The sequence below is a fragment of the Nyctereutes procyonoides genome, unplaced genomic scaffold, assembly GCF_905146905.1.
Source record: "Nyctereutes procyonoides isolate TBG_1078 unplaced genomic scaffold, NYPRO_anot_genome, whole genome shotgun sequence".
Lineage (NCBI taxonomy): Eukaryota > Metazoa > Chordata > Mammalia > Carnivora > Canidae > Nyctereutes > Nyctereutes procyonoides.
In genome coordinates this window covers 59,095,684-59,118,420 of record NW_026575125.1, presented here as the reverse complement: position 1 = coordinate 59,118,420, position 22,737 = coordinate 59,095,684, and the positions used below count along the sequence as shown (strand labels likewise).

Below are 22,737 nucleotides of genomic sequence, written 5' to 3'. Positions count from 1 at the left end.
AAATAATAGCAGTAATAATATAACTTAACATGTGTGTAGTTGATTACTGTTTCCAAAGACTTTCATATCTATGATCTCATTTGATATCTTTATGATGGGTAACTCATTAAACCAGTACACCCTAATCATTCTACCAATAAATATGAAGTTAGGGCAATACTGTATTGCTTTTTCCTAAGGACCACTGAAAACTTCAAGAATACTATGGTGCTAATCATTTTGCAATATATAAGTTTATCAGGGATCCCTGGGTGGCGCAGCAGTTTAGCGCCTGCCTTTGGTCCAGGGCACGATCCTGGAGACCCGGGATCGAATCCCACGTCGGGCTCCCGGTGTATGGAGCCTGCTTCTCCCTCTGCCTGTGTCTCTGCCTCTCTCTCTCTCCCTATCATAAATAATATATATATATATATATATATATATATATATATATATATATATATAAGTTTATCAGATCAACACATTGTATACCTTAAACTTTTACAATGTTGTATGTCAGTAATATTTCAGGAAACCTGGAAAAATACTAAGAATGAAATACTGGTACAGTGAGACTCAAATAAATTATGAATTCAAAGTAGACATAAGATATGAGTCGTGATAAAAAGTAATATAGTGAGGATAAATTTCTTTTTTTTTTTTTTAAAGATTCCATTCATTCATGAGACAGAGAAAGAGAGGCAGAGGCAGAGACACAGGCAGAGGTAGAAGCAGGCTCTGTGCAGGGGGCCCGATGTGGGTCTCGATCCCGGGACTCCAGAATCATGCCCTGGGCTGAAGGCAAGCGCTCAACCACTGAGCCACCCAGGCATCCTGTGAGGATAAATTTCTAAGCATAAAATGGTTCATTGAATCCCAGAAGGGATCTTCATGATTGGATAAATTTAATTTTTATGTCTAAAATAACATTCATTCTAATTGTTGAGGTTAAAAAAAAGGGGGTTCTGGAAGCTACATATGTGTTGATTTGAATCAATTGCAACTTAACTTGAGTGAGTTAGAATTAGCCTAAGAAAAGTGAAAACAGCTTAGAGGATCTATTCACTATGAAACTATAAAAACAGGTTTGTTGTAGATGTGTCTGGACACAAATGACTATAAAGGTTTGTTTGCAGATTAAGAAGGTGACACTGACCCAATGTCACTTACTACAATCATCTTTGATTTTACTATATAATACCTGCAGGAGGAATTTAAGCCTTTGATAAGTGGCCTATTGCATCCTACAGCATTTAGGAAGAATAAGGATAAAGCTATTATGGATTATTGTAGTTCTGAATCCAGTCCTAACAATTTTTTGTTTTCAAATAAAGTTCTCAATAGAATCTTTCTAAATTGAAAATTATTAAATAGAGTAACAAGGACAGGATTCTTTTTTCAAAGATTTATTTATGTATTTATTTATTATTCATTCATGAAAGACAGAGAGAGAGAGGCACAGACACAGGCAGAGGGAGAAGCAGGCTTCCCATGGGGAGCTCTATCCGGGACTCCATCTCAGGACCCCGGGATCACACCCTGAGCTGAAGGCAGATGCTCAACCGCTGAGCTACCCAGGTGCCCCTGTAATAGCTTTTTTATGCTGCTTTAAGGGTTAAATATAATAATGTATAGAAGGACTTAGCAGGATGCTTGGCCCATAGATGTTAGCTAAGAAATGCACCTTCCTTATGATTGAAAGACCTAGGGCAGAAAGAGCAATGGGTGTAAAAGAGAAAGGGCTTTTACTGAAGAGAAGCAGCTAGAAATATAGAGGCCACTAGCTTTGACCACTTCACCATTTGACAAAAGACATCCCTAAAAGGAGACCTGGATTGCTTCCCCCCAAAATTACAGCTTTGTTGATACTTCAAACTTTGTAGAGTACTGAAAGACAGATTTTCTTTTTTTTTTTAAAAAAAAGATTTTCATTTCATTGCTTACCACCACTCGATATGCCCAACCTAATATCTATAATCTAAGCTACCTGTGGATATCCAAGGCCCAAGTCTACAGCTCTTCAGATCCAGAGAGAAGATTCCAAGTTAGTCAGATGGAGTCATGAAAGGCAAGTTAATATCCAAAGGGGAGAGGAAGTGAAGTAACTGGAGTTTCCTTGCTCTATCCTGCATAGCACTGCCACCTTTTGGTTATTTAATGAATCATACTATCACACACGCACTCCCCCCCCCATCAAGGGTCTTGTCTTAATGTGCAGCCTAGTGCTGAGTAACAAATTACTACAAAAATAGTGGCTTAAAACAACAGAAATTTATTCCCCCATAGTTCTGGAAGCCAGAATTCCAAAAATCAAGGTGTAGGCAGGGCATGATCCCTCCAGAAGCTCTGAGGGAGAATCTGTTCCTTGCTTTCTTCAGATTCCGGTGGCTGATGGCCAACATCCCTGAGCTTGTGGCCACGTTGCCTCAGTCTGTGCCTTCCTCTTCACATGGCCTTCTCCTCTTCTGTGTGTCTGATCTTCTCTCTCTTTCTTATAGGGACACTTGTAATGGCATTTAGGTCCCACAGTTTAAGATGCTTAATCCAATTAGCATCTGCAAAGACTCTTCCAATTAGGGTTACATTCATTGGTTCCAGGGATTTGATGTGGATATCTTTTGAGGACCCTTCTTTTGGCCTAACATTCATATCTGATCTTTATTATCTTTTTTTTTAATTTTTTTATTTATTTATGATAGTCACACAGAAAGAGAGAGAGAGAGGCAGAGACATAGGCAGAGGGAGAAGCAGGCTCCATGCACCGGAGCCCGACGTGGGATTCGATCCTGGGTCTCCAGGATCGCGCCCTGGGCCAAAGGCGGGCGCCAAACCGCTGCGCCACCCAGGGATCCCAATCTTTATTATCTTTTAATTAATTGTTGGTAGTTAATATATAAGATCTATTCGCTGTCCAGTGATCAAGGCATCACAGAGGACTCTGGGCAAATGGGTATAGAAGAGATATATCAAGGGCAAGAAAGGGCTGAGAGAATAGAGCCTATTTGGTTGTGGTGAATAATTAAGAATTAAGAATAATTCTTTTAATGTACTGTGGATTTGATTGGCCAATATCTTGTTGAGAATTTTTGCATCCATGTTCATCAGGGATATTGGTCTGTAATTCTCCTTTGTAGTGGGGTGTTTGTCTGGTTTTGGAATCAAGGTGATGCTGGCTTCGTAGAAGGAATTTGGAAGCTTTCCTTCCATTTCTATTTTTGGAACAGTTTGAGAAGAATAGGTATTAACTCTTCTGTAAATGTCTGGCAGAATTCCCCTGGGAAGCCCATTTGGCCCTGGGCTTTTTTTGATGACTGATTTTTGATGACTGATTCCATTTCTTTGTTGGTTATAGGTCTGTTCAAATTTTCTATTTTTTTCTGTTCCAGTTTGGGTAGTTTGTATGTTTCTAGGAATTTATCCATTTCTTCCAGATTGCCCAGTTTGTAGACATATAATGGTTCATAGTATTGTCATAATTGTTTATATTTCTATGGTGTTGTGATCTCTCCTCTTTCATTCATGATTTTCTTTATTTGGGTCCTTTCTCTTTTCTTTTTCATAAGTCTGTGTAGGGGTTTATCAATTTTATTAATTCTTTCAAAGAACCAGCTCCTAGTTTTATTGGTCTGTTCTACTGGGTTGTGTGTGTGTGTGTGTTAATATATCATTTATTTCTGCTCTGCTCTTTGTTTCCCTTCTCATACTGGCTTTAGGCTTTATTTGCTCTTCCATTTCTAGCTCCTTTAGGCCTAAGGTGGTTGTGCATTTGAGACTTTTATTTCTTGATACTTTCCTGTGATGCAATATACTTCCCTCTTAGGATAGCCTTTGCCACATCTCAAAGATTTTGGAATGTTGTGTTTAACGTTGTTGTGTAATTATCAGCAAATTGTCATTTGCTTCCATGTATTTTTTATGTCTTCTTTAATTTCCTGGTTAACCCATTCATTTTTCAGTAGGATGTTCTTTAATTTCCATGTATTTGTGGTCTTTCCTAATTTTTTGTGGTTGACTTCTAGTTGCATATCATTATGGTCTGAATATATGCATGGTATGATCTCAATATTTTGTACTTGAGGCCAGAGTGTGACCCCTATATGTGATCTATTCTGGAAACTGTCCTTTATGCAGTCAAAAAGAATGTGTATTCTGCTGCTTTAGGATGAAATGTTCTGAATATATCTGTTAGGCCCATCTGGTTCATGGGAGCCTGAAGTAGCTCAGTTGGTTAAGCGTCCAAATCTTGATTTGCCTCAGTCATGATCTTAGGGTTGTGAGATGGAGTCCTTCATAGGGTCCACTCTGGGCATGGAGCCTGCTTAAGATTATATCTTTCCCTCTTCCTCTGCCCCTCCCCTTTCTCTCTTTCCCTCTCCAAAACAAAACAAAGGAAACTGGATCCTATTTTCCCTAGGGCTGAAGCTTTGCAGCACTCTATGATCAGTAGACTTGTGGCTTGTGAGGGTTTCATACCGGTTTTCTGTGGAGTGGGACTTGGTACACATTGATTCTCAGGCTGACTTGCCCTAGCGTTAATGCACCTGCAGAGCACAGGAGGGCAAGGTTTGGTGTTAGCGGCTCTGGCCTCCACTTGTGGCGCTATTTTGCTCACTTAAGTTGGTCAGTGCTGAAGGGCGGCAGCGGAGGGGGGCCGGGACTCCAGCAGCAGGAATGGCGTTGTTCCTGCTACTTCCTGGAATGCCGGATGTCTACTTCCTGCAGTCGGATTTTTGCGGCTGCCAGCTTCGGGAAACCCTAACAGAAGAGCAATCACCCGTGTTGTGTCCCCGGCTTCCGCCAGATCCCTGCCTTCACTCTGCCTGTGTCTGAGCAGCACAGTACTCCTGTGTTGTTGCTCAGCCGTGTGGCTGGGTTTCAAAACCCCAAAATTTTATTGATCTGCATGTGGCACAGACCCGCACTGATCCTCTGGGAGAGCGTCTCGCTTCACTGTTGACAGGTGCTGGCACGTCCCAGAAAATGGACACGTGACAGCACAACAAAACGCAAGCATCATGTCTCTCGCCACCTTCAGCCAGCATCCCAGTGCCTGTTAGTGATCTGAGCAGCTCAAAGGAGCCTGCTGGGTCTTTTGTCCTCAGCGAGGCCGCGCCACCTCTCCCAAACGCACACTAACAAGGGGAACGTTTCTCCCCGAGAGACGCAGGGAATCCTCAGACCAGGCTGCCCACTCCTGGAGTCTGCCCTCCTTCCCCCTCAGGGAACCCCCTGAGCTTGCCAGTTGACACCCTGACCATGGCACTGACCTCTAAAACTTCAGACTTTGACTCGTCTTTCTAGCCCTATGCTCAGGCCAAGGAAACAGCAGCATTTACCACTGTGGTTTTGGTGTTTGGGAAATATTATCCCCAATACTAGCAAGTCTCACAATTGTGCAAGGTGGGTATTCGTATCTTCATTTTGCACTTGAAAAAACTGAGGTTTGGTTAGATTTAAGCAACTTGTCAGTGGTCACTGTTGTAGGCAGCATAACAGCCTCTCAAAGATGCCCAGGTCCCAATCTCCAGAACCTGTGGAAATGTTACTTTACATGGCAAGAAGAGACTTGGCAATACAATTACAGGCATTGTGATGAAGAAATTATTCTGGATCAGCAGCATAGACCCAAGGTAGTGACACAGGTCTTTGTAATATGGAGGCATAAGGATCAAAGGCAGTAGAAAATGTGATGATGGAAGGAAGGGGCCCTGAGCCAACAAATGTAGGCAGCCTCTAGAAGCTGAAAAAGGCAAGGAACTGGGTTCCTTCTAGAGCCTATAAAAATAATACAGACTTGCTGACACTTTGATTTTAGCCTCGAGACCCATTTCAGACTCTGACCTTCAGAACTCCAGAAAATAATTTTTTTCCAGAAAATAAATTTGTATTAAGACACAAAGTTTGCTGTAATTTGTTACGGCATTAAGAGGAAACTAATAGGGGCACCTGGGTGGCTCAGTGGTTGAGTGTCTGCCTTTGGCTCAGGGTGTGATCCCAGGGCCCTGGGATCAAGTCCCACATCGGGCTCCCCATAGGGAGCCTGCTTCTCCCTCTGCCTATGTCTCTGCCTCTCTCTGTGTGTCTCTCATGAATAAATAAGTAAAATCTTTTTTAAAAAGAGGAAACTAATAGTCACCCATGTGCTTATGGTTAAGTGGCAGAACTGGGATTTTGCAAATAGCTCCTGTGGGCTCCAAAATCAGTGTTTTTCCTATCACTATGGGGATGTGATGCTTTTTAAAGAAATGGTGGATAGAAAAGTGGAAGGTAAGGGCACCTGGCTCAGTTAAGTGGCTACCTTCAGCTCAGGTCATGATCCTGGGGTACTGTGACTGAGTCCTACATTGGGCTCCTTGCTCAACAGGGAGTCTGTCTCCCCCCTTAGTCTCCCTCATCCTCACTCACTCACTCTCAAATAAATAAATATCTTTAAAAAATTGGAAAGTAAAAAGCTGCAAAAAAGAGCCGAGGAGAGTCGATCCTGGGGTCTACTTTCCCCAAAACCTCTTCCACATGGCCAGAGGTTTTTCATTTCAGTAAAGTTATTTGGATTAAAAATAATCTTTCCGAATAACTGAAAATACTTCTGGCCATATTTAAAGGTCATTGGCATTTTTGGATGTGTGAAATTAATCTCAGTTTTTGTCCTATTACCTGGTGATGAAACTGGAATGAAAAAATCAAAGTTTTGTTTGGGTGAGGTAAAGCAAGTAATGTAGACGTAATAGTAGCACTTGAGTTTATTGGCAGGCCTGTGGGCATGGAACAGGCTGCTGACAATGAAAAGCTGGGGGCCACTCCAGGGCCATGGGTACATTATGCAAGACTACACAGCTTATTTCAAATTTATCCAGAGAGAAGGCTGTATGGGAGTTCTCAGATTTCTTAAATTGCAGGAGATCCTATTTATAATAGCATCGTCGGGATCCCTGGGTGGCGCAGCGGTTTGGCGCCTGCCTTTGGCTCAGGGCGCGATCCTGGAGACCCGGGATCGAATCCCATATCGGGCTCCCGGTGTATGGAGCCTGCTTCTCCCTCTGCCTGTGTCTCTGCCTCTCTCTCTCTCTGTGTGTGACTACCATAAATAAATAAATTAAAAAAATTATAATAGCATCGTCACTTAAACCTTGTCCTGGAGGACAAGGCCTCCATTCCTTTCATTCCTTTGAGGAATAGTTGAACTCTGCTCTTCATACGTTAAAGCATAAATGTTCACTTTTCCAAAGCATCAAAGCCATTGCCATAGTAAGTGAAAACTTGGACTTCCATTGGATTTTTATTAATTTTCTACATTTTGATTGTGTGCACTACCATTACTACATCAGTTTGATATCAGTGTTGAAAAACTACCAGTTATATTTGCTGTTTATAATCTATTTGTAGATTAGGATTAAAATGGATTTAATCCATTTTTAAAGCTGTGTGAATTTTTCTAAACAGGAACAACTATTTGCAATATGGGTTTTCATAGTGATTAAATCAGTTATAACTCTTATTAGCAGCTGAGAGCACATGTTCATATAGCAATGTAAAATATATTAATGAGTATTTGGTAAATTCCAACAGGCTTTTACCATTAGCATAATTTTGTGTTGTACAATTAAGTTACAATTACATCTATAATTTTGGATAACGTTCATTGGTTAACAATAAAGTGACAAAAGCTAAAAAAAAAATTTAGGGGATCCCTGGGTGGCGCAGCGGTTTGGCGCCTGCATTTGGCTCAGGGCGCGATCCTGGAGACCCGGGATCGAGTCCCACGTCGGGCTCCCGGTGCATGGAGCCTGCTTCTCTCTCTGCCTCTCTCTCTCTCTCTCTCTCTCCCTCTGCCTCTCTCTCTCTGTGTGACTATCATAAATAAATAAAAAAATTAAAAAAAATTTAGCAGGGATGTCGATGCCTAACATAGGAAGCATTCCCAATAGGAAGCTTTTCTGGTTTTTTGTTTTTTTGTCTGGAAGGTTTTGAAACCTTGCCCAGGATATTGCTATCCTGCACATCCTTCTGAGGTTAGTCAAGACACCAGTGGAAGAGAGAGTGACCAGCTCAGTGGATTGAGTTCAGTAAATCCACTGAGGGTCGGTAAACCCTGACCAGTTCAGGGATTTTACTCATGTTCCCATATAAGTAAAACCTATCTCATCAACCTGAATGGTCGCAAGACTAAGGGAGAGAAATGAAAATGAGTTTTTCCTTACAATAAGTTTAAAACCCTTTCCTTAACCCACAAAAGTGTTTGGTATAAGAATATATTTGGGGTGGGATCCGCACTGTATAGGGACCCCCAAATGCAAGAAAACCTCTTGTCTCCATTAAGCTCATTTGGGATAGACAATATCAAGAATGTATTAGAGACTACAGAATTCCTTTTGAGGACAACTATATTCTTCTCATTGTTTCTCATCCTCACTAAATGATATAGCAGGTAGAGTGGAAGTGAAGGAAAACAGTTTTCTTTCCTCCCACTCTTCGTGAATGTGTAGTGCTGCCTCCAATCCTACCCCACCATTGAGTAACAGTCAAAAAAACATAACTTAATCCAGGGTAGTTTGGGACTGCTGGAAGAAGAGTTGGATGGTTTAACAAAAGACACACTGACAAAAAACATTTCTCTACAATACTATAATTATAAATTTGAAGGCACATCCTTGGCAGAAATATAATCAATTACATGCTTATGGAAAAACAAACTACTAAATATCTTAACTGTAGTAGATGATTATTGCACAACATTGTCCACTGCTCTGTTGGGTACCAAACAATCAATGTTTAACAATGTTTAGTTAAACATTTAACTAAAACCACAAGGTTGAGACACCTGGTTTTGGCTACAGATGGTATCCATTATCAATGCCATTATAGAAGCACTTTAAATTGAAGAACAAGATTTCATACTTTTGTGTTTATTTGGTGATTCATACCAGATAAACTTTCGGAGGGACTATAGCAACTTAGTGTAAAAATAGTAATTTGGCATGAATTTATATTTTTTATATTTGGTAAAATAATATTTTTAAGTATAGAAAAGTAAGAAATAAACAAGCAAAAAATCCAAAGGGAGTGATTCCAGGAATGTTTTTATTCTTATTAAAATAACCAATAACCAGATGCCTCAGCCAAAGAAAATAACAAAGTAGAGTAGAATAAATATTAAGAAAAAATAATTTTAAAGCAAGATTCACCAGAAATGGGAAAAAAGTCTCAAAGAACATACATTCTTGATTTTAAGCTGTGTACATAAAAGATATGCACACTTAAATTTTCGGAAACACTTTGTCTACAGTGCTATTTTAAGCATTCTGAAGAAAGAAAACATTTGAAAAAAGAAAAAACTTGTACAAAGTTAAAGCACAATGTAAAATTTTTTGTTCACAAGGCATCAAATTTAACACCCTAAAATGCTGATACGAAGCTAGGAAAAAGAACATCTCTATTTTCACAACTGATAACATACTTCTTTAGACTACGAAACTAACTATCCTAGTTGTGTTTTAACCTTTGAAATTCAAAAGGCATCTTTGGATATTCAAGATGAAAGGTGCCCCATAGTTGAGTCAGAACCAGAACTGGATATCAAAACATCCTTTTTATCTTCAGACTGAGGGCATGGTTACTGAGTGAATAAAGAAGAGTGATAAAGGAACAACAAATAAAGAACTTCAAATATTCAAAAATCAAATTCAGATATAAATCCATTTTCCTTCTATATGGTAAACATGTATGTGTACATACACACATATCTATTTATAACGTTTGTTCTCACTAGTCACTAGTTATTTAAAGCTAGTTATTAACTGAAAGCAATGTTTTTGATCCAGATTCATCTTTCTCCCCTGGGAATACAGCTGCTCTATGAAGCTAATGGGAGTTCGGGATTACAAAAGAGACTTGGGGTAGAGAATTCAAAGGTGATTACAAATATTTAAAATAGGATTCTTTCTAAACAACATGTTTTCTGTTCTGATAGTAAGGGTTGAAATTAAATCCTTGATTTTTTCCCAGATTATAGGGTGCTCTTCTCACTGTCCTAGGACATGTGGGTCCCTTGGCAAGTGGGGGACAAAAGGACAACTCGAAAACACACATAGAAATAAAAGTAGTAACTGGCTATGTTCAAGTGTTTCAAAGACAGAGAAAGAGTAAGGGAGAAGGAGAGGTGCTTCTTTTTTCAAGAGTCTATTGTACATTTGTCATATTAGCTCTTTCTTCTAGAAGAAATAGGTTGTGGTATGAGGAACCACTAGAGTTAAAATAAAAAACAAATATTAAAATTCAAAGTGGAAGCATGGAAGATGGCATGTGTTTAAAGACCCTAGACATACAAACGCATCCATATTTCATTAAAATGGGTTTGCCTTTCTAGATTAATAGCACCTTCATCAATAGTTTCAATTCTCTAAGATAGTCGAGATAAAAATGAGATTTTTCCCCAAATCTGAAAAGCTAACATAGAATATGTTGTAAACTTTTTTGTGAGTGTATGAAAGGATAAAAGAAAAATGAAGTAGGAGAGGAAGAAACCCAATCCCCCACTCCCACCTGACTGTAGACTCTGTCCTAAAAAAATTGATTATTAATATTGATTACAGATCTCAAGGGGAGAAAAAAACTAACATTTACTGAGTACAAGTCCTAGGTGCTAGGCATCATGCTAACAGCTTTACGTATGGCAATGAGAACAAAATATTAGGTATTTATTTATTTTCACTTCCATATTCTATATATGAAATCTATCTGGCAATTAATGAAGAATTTCAATAGTGATACAAATACCAGATCTCTCAGCAGTGTATTAACTCCTAGGCACTCAGGGGGATTATTTCTAACTCTATATGGCACTGAGAACAGCCCCTGAATTTGTGAACTATGCTAACTAGTGAGGGCAAATGCTTTAAACTAGAGAAAAGTATAGAATTGGCTAAAAGGTATCACAACCTAGGGAGATTTTCATTTCTGTAGGACAATTTATTGTATTTTTTTGGTAAATGTGGCTTTGTGTAATAGCAGTATTTTAAAGTCATTTTGAGAAGTAATCTAAAATACTAAAATATAATTAAAATCTATTAAATTATATATACCAGCTAAAGTCTTATATTCTCTCCAAAAAAGGACACATTTAGTGAATCCAGGTAACTACATAGGACCCGTATAGGTTAAAGATGGTACTGTTAATCTTTGAAAAAGTCAACTGCAGAAGAGGCTCAAAATCTTAAGTTTTTGGACTAAGGCTGAAAAGACTAAGAACAATTTATAGTGGAACTCAGCAGGAGTGAATTGAAAGGGTTTTTTAAAAAAGATTTTATTTATTTATTCATGACAGACACAGAAAGAGAGAGGCAGAGACACAGGCAGGGAGGAGCAGGCTCCCTGCAGGGAGCCCAACATGGGACTCTGGGGTCACGACCTGAGCCATAGACAGATGCTCAACCACTGAACCACCCAGGCGTCCCACAAATTGAAAGTCTGTACAGAGCTAGGGAGTCAATGAAAGAAAAATCTGATGTATTTTTTACAAGAATGGAAAGATCGGAAACAGGGAACCCTATGGACCCTCAAGGTTTTTTGGGGCTACAAGACAAAGGAAAAAGATACTGGAAAAGTTGTCAGTTATTTTTATCAATCAAAAATCGCCTACACTTAGCTCACTTGAAAGAACAACAACAACAAAAAACTGTACTGGTGCATCTAAGAAAGCAACCACAAAGACAAAGATGCGGGGAGAATAAGGGGAGAAAAAAGCCACTAATAAATAAGGCACATCTATTTTTAAACAGTTTCTACTGTTTTCCTTCTAAAACCACATGCTTTATACAGTGTTTTAAAAGCCCTTGTTCCCCAACCTGGCAGGGATGAAAGTTCAAGAATGTCCTCAAGATCATGCTCTCAGATCTTCAAACTTTTAAGTATCCTTTTTCTTGAGCCTTTTCTTTTTGGTCAAATAAAAAAAGTATCTATCACTTTAGCAGCAATTCAGCAATCTTCAATTGTAGGGCTTGTTGTAAATCTTACTGGCCTACCTTCTCTGTTACTGGTGAAAACAAAAAGTATTGGAAATTCACTTTAAATAAAGCTAGGTTAAGAGCCAATGCTCTGAAAAACAATATTTTTGCCATTAGACAAATGTAATTCAAATAGATTCCCTAACATAAGGGCATGAGACCAATGGAAAATCCTTCCACAATATTTTGAAAAGTTAAGAAGACATCATTAATGCTGTATCAGTGCATAACATCATCAGCTGGGTGGCCTGTTACAATGTGGTGTCATCATCTTCCCTGTAGTCTCCCACCAGAAGTGAATGCTTGTCAGGTTCACTGGTACCAATGCTGTTTAGGGACCGTTTATCAGACAGTAGTGAATTTATGGAGGCTCTGCTGTAATTAACAATCCGGTCCAGCAAACCCAGTTTAGGAGAATTTCTTGAGGTATCATCTATTCCAACATGAACGCTGATTTCCGAAGGCCTTTTCTGTCCCATCTGGCTTCGCGCATGCAGTTCATAATTCTCATAAGTTGGTTTTCTGTAACTGAACACATACAAAGTTACCCTAGTTTGAAATAACCAAATGTGAACTAGAAACTTGTTATATTCAAAACTGGAAATATATTTGCCTGGTATGAAATCTACAAAGGTGGTTCCTGTTAGGAAAGTAGCTCAAAAAAATTTTATGGAGTCACAATCAGAAATTCTACTTCTCGGAGCCAATGCATTATATTCTTACCACACTCAGAGCTAGGTAGAGACTACATAAGATGATAATTACATAGCTAACATTCATTATTTTTAAAAGATTTTATTTATTTATTCATGAGAGACACGAGAAAGAGAGAGAGGCAGAGACACAGGCAGAGGAAGAAGCAGGCTCCATGCAGGCAGCCTGATGTGGGACTCGATCCTGGGTCTCCAGGATCACACCCTGGGCTGAAGGTGGCGCTGAGCCACCAGGGCTGCCCACTAACATTCATTATTAAGAACAGTTTGGGCCTATCACACAAGAATAAGACCTACCAAGACCGACTGTGGATGATAAAAGGAATATAAAATACGAACATGAGCAAGCCATCATACTTACAGTTTAAGGAAGAGAGAAGAAAGTACTACTGAAACAGATGAAGCAGCCATTGCAGCAGATCCCATCCAGGGCTGCAAAACCAAACCAAGAGGCATAAAAACTCCTAGGAAAGAAGTTTGGATTAGTTAGAGCAGACAGTACTAAACAGATTGTTAATGTTTTTCTAATACATAGATACAAATAATTTCCTTGTTTGATAGTTATTCAGCACTTTATAAGTGAAAAATCAGCAGTCACATAAATCTCCACCAACAGGAGGATAGAGTGTTGCTGTGAACATTTCTTGTACATGTCTCCCTGTGCATGTGTTTGAGAATTTCTCCAGAGTACATACCAGAGGTGAAACTGGATTATAACATGGGCACATCTTCTACTTTAGGTGGATATTTGTTAGTTGTTCTCCAAAGTGCTTTGGACCAGATCATAATCCCACCAATAGTGTATGAATTCATGTTCTACAAACTCATCCACTATTTTTAAAAAGATTTTATTTATTTGAGAGAGCAAGAGTGAGTGCATGAGTGGGGGGAGGAACAATGGGAGAGAAGCAGACCCCTCATTGAACGGGGAGCCCAACACAGGGCTTGATTCCAGGACCCTTAGATCATGATCTGAGCCAAAATCGTAAGTTGGATGCCCAACTGACTGAGCCATCCAGGCGCCCCTCCACACTTGGTTTTGATAGATATTTGAACATTTGGCTTATACGATAGGAATAAGATAGACTTACTGTCTTCTAATTTTTATGTGCTTATCTATATTTTTCATTTTTCTATAATGATCATATATTGCTTGCATAATTTTTTCTACTCTGCCCCTACTTACATAATTTTTTAAAAAATCATTTGCTACATGAATTAATCTTTCTGGATTTTGACTATTCTTTTATTTTTTGTTCCCTCAGCATTTGTGTCCTTGTTTATAAACAGGTTTGTAATTGTTCTAACATCATTTCACGTCCTTCTTTGGCTCTCAAACCAGAGAGAACAAGAAGAAAGTGATAACTATTTCTCTTCTGTTATTACTAACTCCTGGGGCGCCTGGGTAGCTCAGTTGGTTAAGCATACGATTCTTGGTTTCAGCTCAGGTCATGATCTCAGGATCTCAGGATCATGAGATCAGTCCCACATCAGGTTCTGCATTGGACATGGAGCCTGCTTAAGATTCTCTCCTCTCCCTTTCCTTCTGCCCCTCCCCCTGCATTCTCTTTCTCTTTCTCTCTCTAAAAAATTACAATGTATTACTTTTCCTACCAAATCCCTAAGTACAGGACATTTTCAAGTGTTTATTTAAAAATTCTAAATTGTTTTTTCTTGGTCATATTCCTTTATTCGCTCCATCAATCTCCCTCCCTCTCTTTTTCTCCTCCCCTTTCTCCCCCCCCCACCCCCTCCATCTCCCTCCCTCTCTGTCTCTATGTCTCTCCTGGAACACACATAAAAAACCCTGTTAAAAAAAATCCTGTTGGCTATTAGAATATAAAGTGAAGAGCAAACAATTCCCCATATGCTATAACTATGTAACAAAACAAAAACACTGATGCAAAGTAAAAAAAAAAAAAGACTGGAAGAAAATACACTAAAATGCTTACACAGTAAGATTAAAAGTAAATTCTGTTAAGCATTTGACTCTTGATTTCAGCTCAGGTCATGATCTCATTGAGATTGAGCCTCATGTTGGGCTCTATGCTTAGCGGGAGTCCACTATAGATTCTTTCTCCCTCTCTCTTTGCCCCTCCCCCACTCATGAGCTTTCTCTCTCTCTCTCTCTGATAAGTAAATCTATAAAAGTAAATTTGTTCTCTTCATCAAAAGATAAATAAATTAGTGATAGCATATGGAGAAAGAGATGAAATAATATGGCAAAGTATTAGTAATTGGTGAATCTAAATGAAGACTATACAGATTTTCATTGTACCTTTTTTCCTTGTTATACATAGCTTTGAAATTTCTCAAAATATAAAACTGGAGGGGAAAAGAAAGTAAATTAAAATAAACCTATCAGAATCCTTATACATTTTATGCCATAATGAACATTGCTCAAAATTACAATTATTGATTTTATTTTTTAAAGACTGTATTTATTTACTTGACAGAGAGACAGCACAAGCAGGGGGAGCAGCAGGCAGAGGGATAGGGAGAAGCAGGCTCCCTGCTGAACAAGGAGTCCAACGTGGGGCTCGATCCCAGGACCCTGGGATCATGACCAGAGCCAAAGGCAGACACTTAACTGGCTGAGCCACCCAGGTACCCGTACAATTTTTGATCTTTCACCATACCAGCAGACTACATATAAAAACTGAGCTTGAAGCAAATAATAAGATTAAAACTTCCAATATGATAGATCTCTAATGACTTCAGAGGAAAAGGTAATACTAGCCAATAGTCACATACCAGCAGCTATGGGAATTCCAACTAGATTATAAATGAGAGCAAAAACAAAATTTATCCGAATCCTCTTGACTGTCTTCCTTGATAAGTCAATACTTGCCACTACATCCAGAAGATCATTCTGAGAACAGAAAAATTTGTGATATTAGTGAGAGACTCTAACTTAATAAGTACTTTTGTATTTGATACTGTGATTTTGAAGGTGATGTGAACCTTAGGGTGGGTAATATGAATTAACTATAAATCTCAAATATTGCTAAAAATTTCAGTCAGCCTTGGAAAATGTTTTTTTGGAATTTTTCTCAGAGGTCTAGAAAACATTTTTTGGGTTATATGCTGGTATGTAGATTACATCACTTAAAATAATCACAGCAAGTGTTGTTGAAGATGATTTTATTATAAAGTATATTCCAATCTTATTCTATACTTCAGAAGCTTGGAATTCTCATTTGCTTTGCTGGATTGAAAAAGTCTGGAAGTAATTAGAATGACTTCTCATACTCCCACCTTGAATTCTCCTAATATCAAAGGCTGGGAGCATGTGAATTAGAAGGAAAGAACTGTTCTACTCAATATACTTTACAACATTATCTCTGACCATGTGGAGCAATGTCACAGACCTCAACATTCAGGACACAGGACTTACCCTTATCAAAACCACATCAGCTGCTTCAAGGGCTACATCTGTACCTGTGCCAATGGCAATTCCTACATTAGCCATAGCCAGAGCTGGAGAGTCATTGATTCCATCTCCTACCATTGCAACCCATTTCCCTTCTTCCTGAAGTTGCTTCACCTTAGCTACCTTATGAGAAGGAAGAACTTCAGCAAACACCTTTGTGATGCCAACCTATGTGAGGAAAAATAAATTCATTTCAAGAAATATTACTAGGACCTCAAATACAACACAGCAATAATAAGCATCATTTTTCCACCCATCAGATGTCCAAAATTTCAAAAATTTATAATATCCAGTGATAGTAAGGATATGGAGAAATGAGCTCTTATAGACTTTCAGTGGACATGTAAACTGTTATTGTCTTTTTGGAGGGCATTTGGCAGGATCTATCAAAGTGCACACATCATTTGATTGAGCAATTCCACTTCCAGCCATATTCTGGACATAATTATACAAGTATAAAAAGATGCATGTTTGACTTCCAGGAAAGATGGCAAAGTGGGGAGATCCTGGGTTCACCTCATCCCATAGATGTAACTGGATGCACCCATGTCAGTATGAATGGCCCAGAGAATGGTCTAAGGACAGGCGGAATAGACTATCTACAGTTAGGTATACAAAAGAGGCCATGTTGAGGAAGGTGTGGAAGGGAAGACACGGTCTGGAGCCAGGTGGACTTATGGGGAAGTCTGCGGGAAGGAAGGATGTGATGGGCCTGGAGAGGGGAGAGGAACAGATCCCTACACTGGGTGCCCCAGGTACGGGGCCTGCACAGGGAAGGCAAGTCCACATAGAATTTGGCTTTGAGAACCAGAGGGGCCTGCTTTGTGAGTTCTTACAATCAATGGGGCTTAACACCTGGAACTTTAAAAATCAGCTGGTTCAGCTCTGGGAGAGCCAGAGGATAAGAAACTCAGTCCCTCCTCCTCTCTCCTCACTTAGCACAACAAACAGCTTCTATGGCATAGAAGCAGCAGTTTGAAAAATGCCTGGGGTATACAGGAGGGAGATTTGTTTACTAATTTCAGAGTGTGTTCAGTAGGGGCAGGGATCTTTGGGAGACTTCTCCAAGAACCAAAGAACTGGCAGGTAGCATTTTTCTCCCCTGCCCCCAGCCTACATACACCAATACCTGTGGTAACTAACATAGTTCCAACTCTCTCCACATAGATTACTAACAGTGTGCCCTGCTGCCACGCAATTCTACAGATCCACCCCTTCCAACCCAGCCAGACTCAGCGGTTTTCCCTGATGACTACAGGTTCCCTCCCATAGCAGGCCAGTACAGACCTTGCTGGAACCCCATGCCCTGACCACACTTTCTCCTGTGGACCTGCCCCCTCCCCTTGGACAGAGCCCATCCAAAGCGGTGCCACAAGCCTGGCAGTGTACAAGCAGCCCTGACAAGGGTCAGAACCACTACAAAGTGGCTCTAGCCCCATGCATAGGGAAATATAATCATACACACAAGTCCACCTGGGGGCCCAACAGTGTGGTGGAAGTAGATATTGGGTCTGATGCCACGCTCTACCCACCAAAGAAAGCTTCTCAGGGGACAACACAGGTAGAGTGCTCTATAGTTTGGTGCTACTGAATCTCTTGCAAATACCTGGTCTGACTCAATTCATGCTCAAGGTGGCCCCAGAATGGTCCACTAACACCACTGGGACCAAACCTTGCTGCCAACAGGCAAAGAGAGACAGTGTAGACAACTGAACTGAAGGCAAAATGTGGCTCAGCCAAAATAGTCCAGTGCATGCAACACACATAGGAGACACCAGTAAACTGCCAGGATCTAGTGAACAGAGGAGACTGTACTACAGGGTAGTAAAGGACTCTCCTTCATAAGGACACTAGTTTCAAGAGCAGGAACTGCAGCTGACTTTTCTAACACATAGAAACAGACACAGAAACTTAGAAAGAGGAGATAAAGGAATATGTCCCAAGTGAAAGAAAGAACAGGACAAAATCATAGCAAGAGAGCTGAATGAAACGAAAATAAGTAAATATGCCTGATAGATAATGGTCATAAGGTCATAGTAATGGTCATAAGGATACTCCCTCGACTTAAGAAAAACAATGGAGACTTCAATGTTACCATCAAAAAAGAGACAGAAAGCATAAAAAAGTAGATATGAAGAACTCAATAGCTGAAATTAAAAATATATTAGAGAGAATAAACAGGAGACTAGAGGAAACAGAAGAATAGATCAACAACCTGGAGGAGAGAGTAATGGAAAGCAATCAACCTGAACCAGAGAGAGAAAAATAATAACAAAAAATGAAAGTAGACTAAGGTAACATAGCAACACTATCAAGAGTAATAACACTGACATTATAGGAATCCCAGAAAGACAAGAAAGGGAAAACGGGGCAGAAAATTTATTTGAAGAAATAATAGCTGAAAACTTCCCTAATCAGTGGAAGGAAATAGAAATCCAGATCCAGAAGGCACAAAAACTCCCAACAAAATTGACCCAAAGAGGTTCACACTAAGACACATAGTATTTAAAATGGTAAAAAGAGGTGATAATGAGAAAATTTTAAAAGCAGTAAGAGAGGGGCACTTGGGTGGCTCCGTTGGTTAAGCATCTACTTTCAACTCAGGTCATGATCCCAGAATCCTGGGATCAAGCCCCACATCGGGCTTCCTGCTCAGTGGGAGCCTGCTTCTCCCTCTGCCTCTGCCTGCCACTCCCCCTGCTTGTGTGTGCTCTCTCTCGCTCTCTCTCTCTATCAAAACAAACAAACAAACAAACAAACAAATCTTTTACAAAAAATTAAAAATAAAAGCAGCAAGAGAGAAAGGGGCGCCTGAGTGGCTCAGTCAAGCATCTGATTCTTTATTTTGGCTCAGGTCATGATCTCAGGGTCATGAGATCAAGCCCCATATAAGGCTCTGCACTCAGCATGGAGCCTGCTTAAGATTCTCTCTCTCTCTCTCTCTCTCTCTCTCTCTCTCTCTCTCTCGCTCCCCCTCTGCCCTCCCTCTACTCATGCTCCCTTTCTCAGAAGAAAGAAAGGAAAAAAAGAAAAGAAAGGCAAGAGAAAAGAAATCAGGTACATGCAAGAGGAACCCCATAAGACTACCCCATACCAAAAATACCAGAAGATATTTCAGAAGAAACTTTGCAGGACAGAAGGGGCTGGAATGACACAATCAAAGTACTAAAGGAAAAAACCTACAACCAAGAATACTCTCTTCAGCAATGCTATCATTCAGAATAAAAGGAAAAATAAAGAGTTCCCCCCAAAAGTTAAAGGAATTCATCACCACTAATCTAGCTTTACGAGAAATGTTACAGTGGACTCATTGAGTGAAAAAGAAAGACTGCTGTTTAAAAAAAAAAGGAAAGCTGTAAGTAGAAGTAAGAAGTAGGAAGCACAAAAGCTAAAATTAAATATATCTATAAAAGTCAGCTAAGAGATTCACAAAATCAAAGGATGTAAAGTGTGACACCACATACCTAAAAAAATAGGGGAGAGGAGTAAAAAACTGGCTTCAAACTTAAGTGACCATCAGCTTAATATAGATTGCTATAAGATGTTATATATAAACCTAATGGCAATCACAAATCAAAAACTGGTAATAGATACACAAGAAACAAAGGGAAAGGAATCCAAGTATATCACTAAAACAATCCAGCAAACCATAAGAGAAGAAAGCAAGACAAGAAAGAAGAAAGAAGAACTACACAAACAACCATAAAACAAGTAACAAGATGGCAAAAAAAAAAAAAACCATACTATCAGTATTTACTTTGAATGTAAATGGACTAAACATTTCAATCAAAAGACACTGGGTGACTGGATAAAAAAGCAAGACTCATTTCAGACCTAAAGACATATGCAGATCGAAAGTGAAGGTATGGAAACACATTTATCATAAAAAAAGGAAATGAAAATAAAGTCGGGATAGCAATACTTATATAGGACAAAATAGACTAAGAGACAAAGAAGGTATAATCACAAAAGGAACAATCCAGAAAGATGTAAGAATTGTAAATATTTATGCACCCAGGGTGGAAACACACAAATACATCAAGCAGCTAAGAATAAACATGAAGAAAGTAATCAATAGTAATACAATTATAGTAGGTGACTTTAACACCCCACTTGCCATCAATGGATAGATCATTCAAACAGAAACTCAACAAGGAAACAGTGGCTTTGGACACAATGGGACACAATGAAACAGATCTTTTTTTAAAAATTGTATTTATTTATTCATGAGAGACAGAGAGGCAGAGACATAGGCAGGGGGATAAGCAAGCTCCCTGAAGGAAACTCCATATGGGACTCGGTCCCTGGACCCCGGGATCACACCCTGAGCCGAAGGCAAACGCTCAACCACTGTGCCATCCAGGCATCCCCACAATGGGCCAGATTTAACAGATATATTCAGAACATTCCAACCTAAGACAGCAAAATACACATTCTTTTCATGTGCACATGGAACTTTCTCCAGAATAGATCACATGTTAGGCCACAAAACAAATCTCAACAAATTCAAAAAGACTGAAGTCATACCATGCACCTGTTCTAACCACAATACTATAAAGCTAGAAATCAACCACAACAAAAAAACCTGTAAAGAAAACAAGAACATGAAGGTTAGATACTAAACAGTGAATGGACCAATCCCAAAATTGAAGAGGAAATCAAAACATACATGGAGACAAACGAAAATGAAAATAAAATGGCTCAAAAACTTTGGGATGCAGCAAAAGCTGTTTTAAGAGGGAAAGTTAGGGACGCCTGGGTGGCTCAGCGGTTGAGCGAGATGCCTTTGGCTCAGGGCATGATCCCGGAGTCCTGGGATTGAGTCCCACATCAGGCTTCCTGCATGGAGCCTGCTTCTCCCTCTGCCTGTGTCTCTGCCTCTCTCTCTGTGTGTCTTTCATGAGTAAATAAATAAAATATTTTTTAAAAAATAAGGGAAGGTTATTGCAAAACAGGCCTACATCAAGAAGAAAAATCTTGGCTACAGTTAGGATGGTGGAGTAGGAGGGGGATCCTATGCTTGTCTTGTCCCTCAAACACAGCTAAATAAATATGAAATCATTCTGAACACCCAAGAAATGAATCTGAGGACTGAGAGAATAAACTTCACGTCTAGAGGGGTTAAAGTAGCCACACTGTGGAAGGTAGGAGCTATAGAGAGTTGATTTGGGGGAGAAAAGAGCTGTGGGTACTATGGAGAGGAGGAAGCTCTGATCACACAGAGAGGAAAGAGAAAGAGAGAGAGCAGTGTGCAGCGGACTGCACAAGAAAAACTCTTCCCCAACACCACTGACTGAGAAAAGGAGAGAGGCTAATTATCACAAATTTTTACAAGCATTGGAGCTCAAAGTCGAAAATTATAGCAGTCTGTGCCTTCACTGGGGTCATGCCTAGCAGGCTTAGTGGCATTCCTATGGGGAAGGAGAGCAGACGCCTGGGAGTGGACAGCATGATATTAGGATCTCCTGGATCACAACAAGACAAACAGTTCATCTCCTTGGAGTACATTTGGAAAAGGTGGCACTGCCTCACAGGGGACCAAAGAGATAGCAGACACCACTGAGAGACCCTGTTACTTAGCATAGCAGCAGAGACACCTGCTGAAGGCAACTAATCCGGAAGCTAGCTTTTGGCTCTGCTTTAACGTAAACTCCAAGCCCCTACATGGTCATGTGACTGCTTTTCTGGGACAAACTGGCACCACCTACAGCATAGTGAGACCCTCCCCCAGAATATCAGCATGGGTCCTTGCTGTACTGGATCCCTAAAATTTGGAGTTTTTGAAATCCAGCCACAAGCCTGAGATAAAAACAGAGGAGTACTGGCAGGCAGACAGATCAGACACGGACAGGATGAAAACAGGGTTCTGATGGAAGCCTGGGACACAAGAAGGGAGATTGTTCGCTCTTCTGTGGGGGATTCCTGAACAGCAGCGAATGCCAACTCCCCCCTCTAGGGAGGACAGGGCAGGGTGATGCCATCCCCACCTAGCACATCAGCATGTACAGACTTCAGTGAGCAACACAGCACTCCCCAGTGTTGGCTAGAGCCGCTTACAAGTTCTGCCCTCCTGTGCCTGCAGGTACATTTTTACCAGGGCTAGTCAGCCTGATAACCAGCCCAGTAGGGCCCTATCCCTGAAGACCAGCAGAAACCCACTGAACACACCAAGTATATTGATCATAGAGTGCTACAAAGCTTCAGCTCTAGTGGAAATAAGATTATGTTATTTTAACAAGCAGACCAAAGCACACCTTGTTAAAATGCCACACACTGGACAATATCCAAACACCTCACATGGCAGGCAAGGACAAATTCTGCAGAGGACTGACTTGAGAGAAAGAGCATCCAAAACACAATAGCAGAGTACACACTTGGAAAACACTTTCTGAAGCCTCAGGCCTCTTAATATAGCCATTATTCTAAGGAACAGAAAATATAACAGGCTTTCCTAACATAAACCAAAAAAACAGCGCCCTAGGCAAAATGCCAAGACAGGTATTCACCACAAAAGAAAGAACATGAAGAGGTGATGGCCAGAGATGTAAACAAAACAGATATACCTAATATACTTGGGCCAAAATTTAAAACAATAATCATAAGGATACTAGCT

At 40.0% G+C, this 22,737-nt stretch overlaps 1 protein-coding gene across 7 annotated transcripts in view; it reads right to left on the bottom strand.

The window, feature by feature from the left end:
• Positions 1–8,586: 8,586 nt before the first annotated feature.
• ATP7A (ATPase copper transporting alpha) overlaps positions 8,587–22,737 on the bottom strand; it is a 155,455-nt gene continuing 141,304 nt past the window's right edge. For all 7 annotated transcript variants that reach the window (XM_055337898.1, XM_055337897.1, XM_055337902.1 and 4 more), the window contains 4 exons: positions 16,089–16,292; positions 15,446–15,563; positions 13,053–13,155; positions 8,587–12,506 (listed from right to left, as the gene is read on the bottom strand). In XM_055337898.1, the coding sequence (XP_055193873.1) occupies positions 12,230–12,506; positions 13,053–13,155; positions 15,446–15,563; positions 16,089–16,292 (702 nt within the window). In that variant the 3' untranslated portion in view covers positions 8,587–12,229. The remainder of the gene's footprint in view (positions 12,507–13,052; positions 13,156–15,445; positions 15,564–16,088; positions 16,293–22,737) is intronic.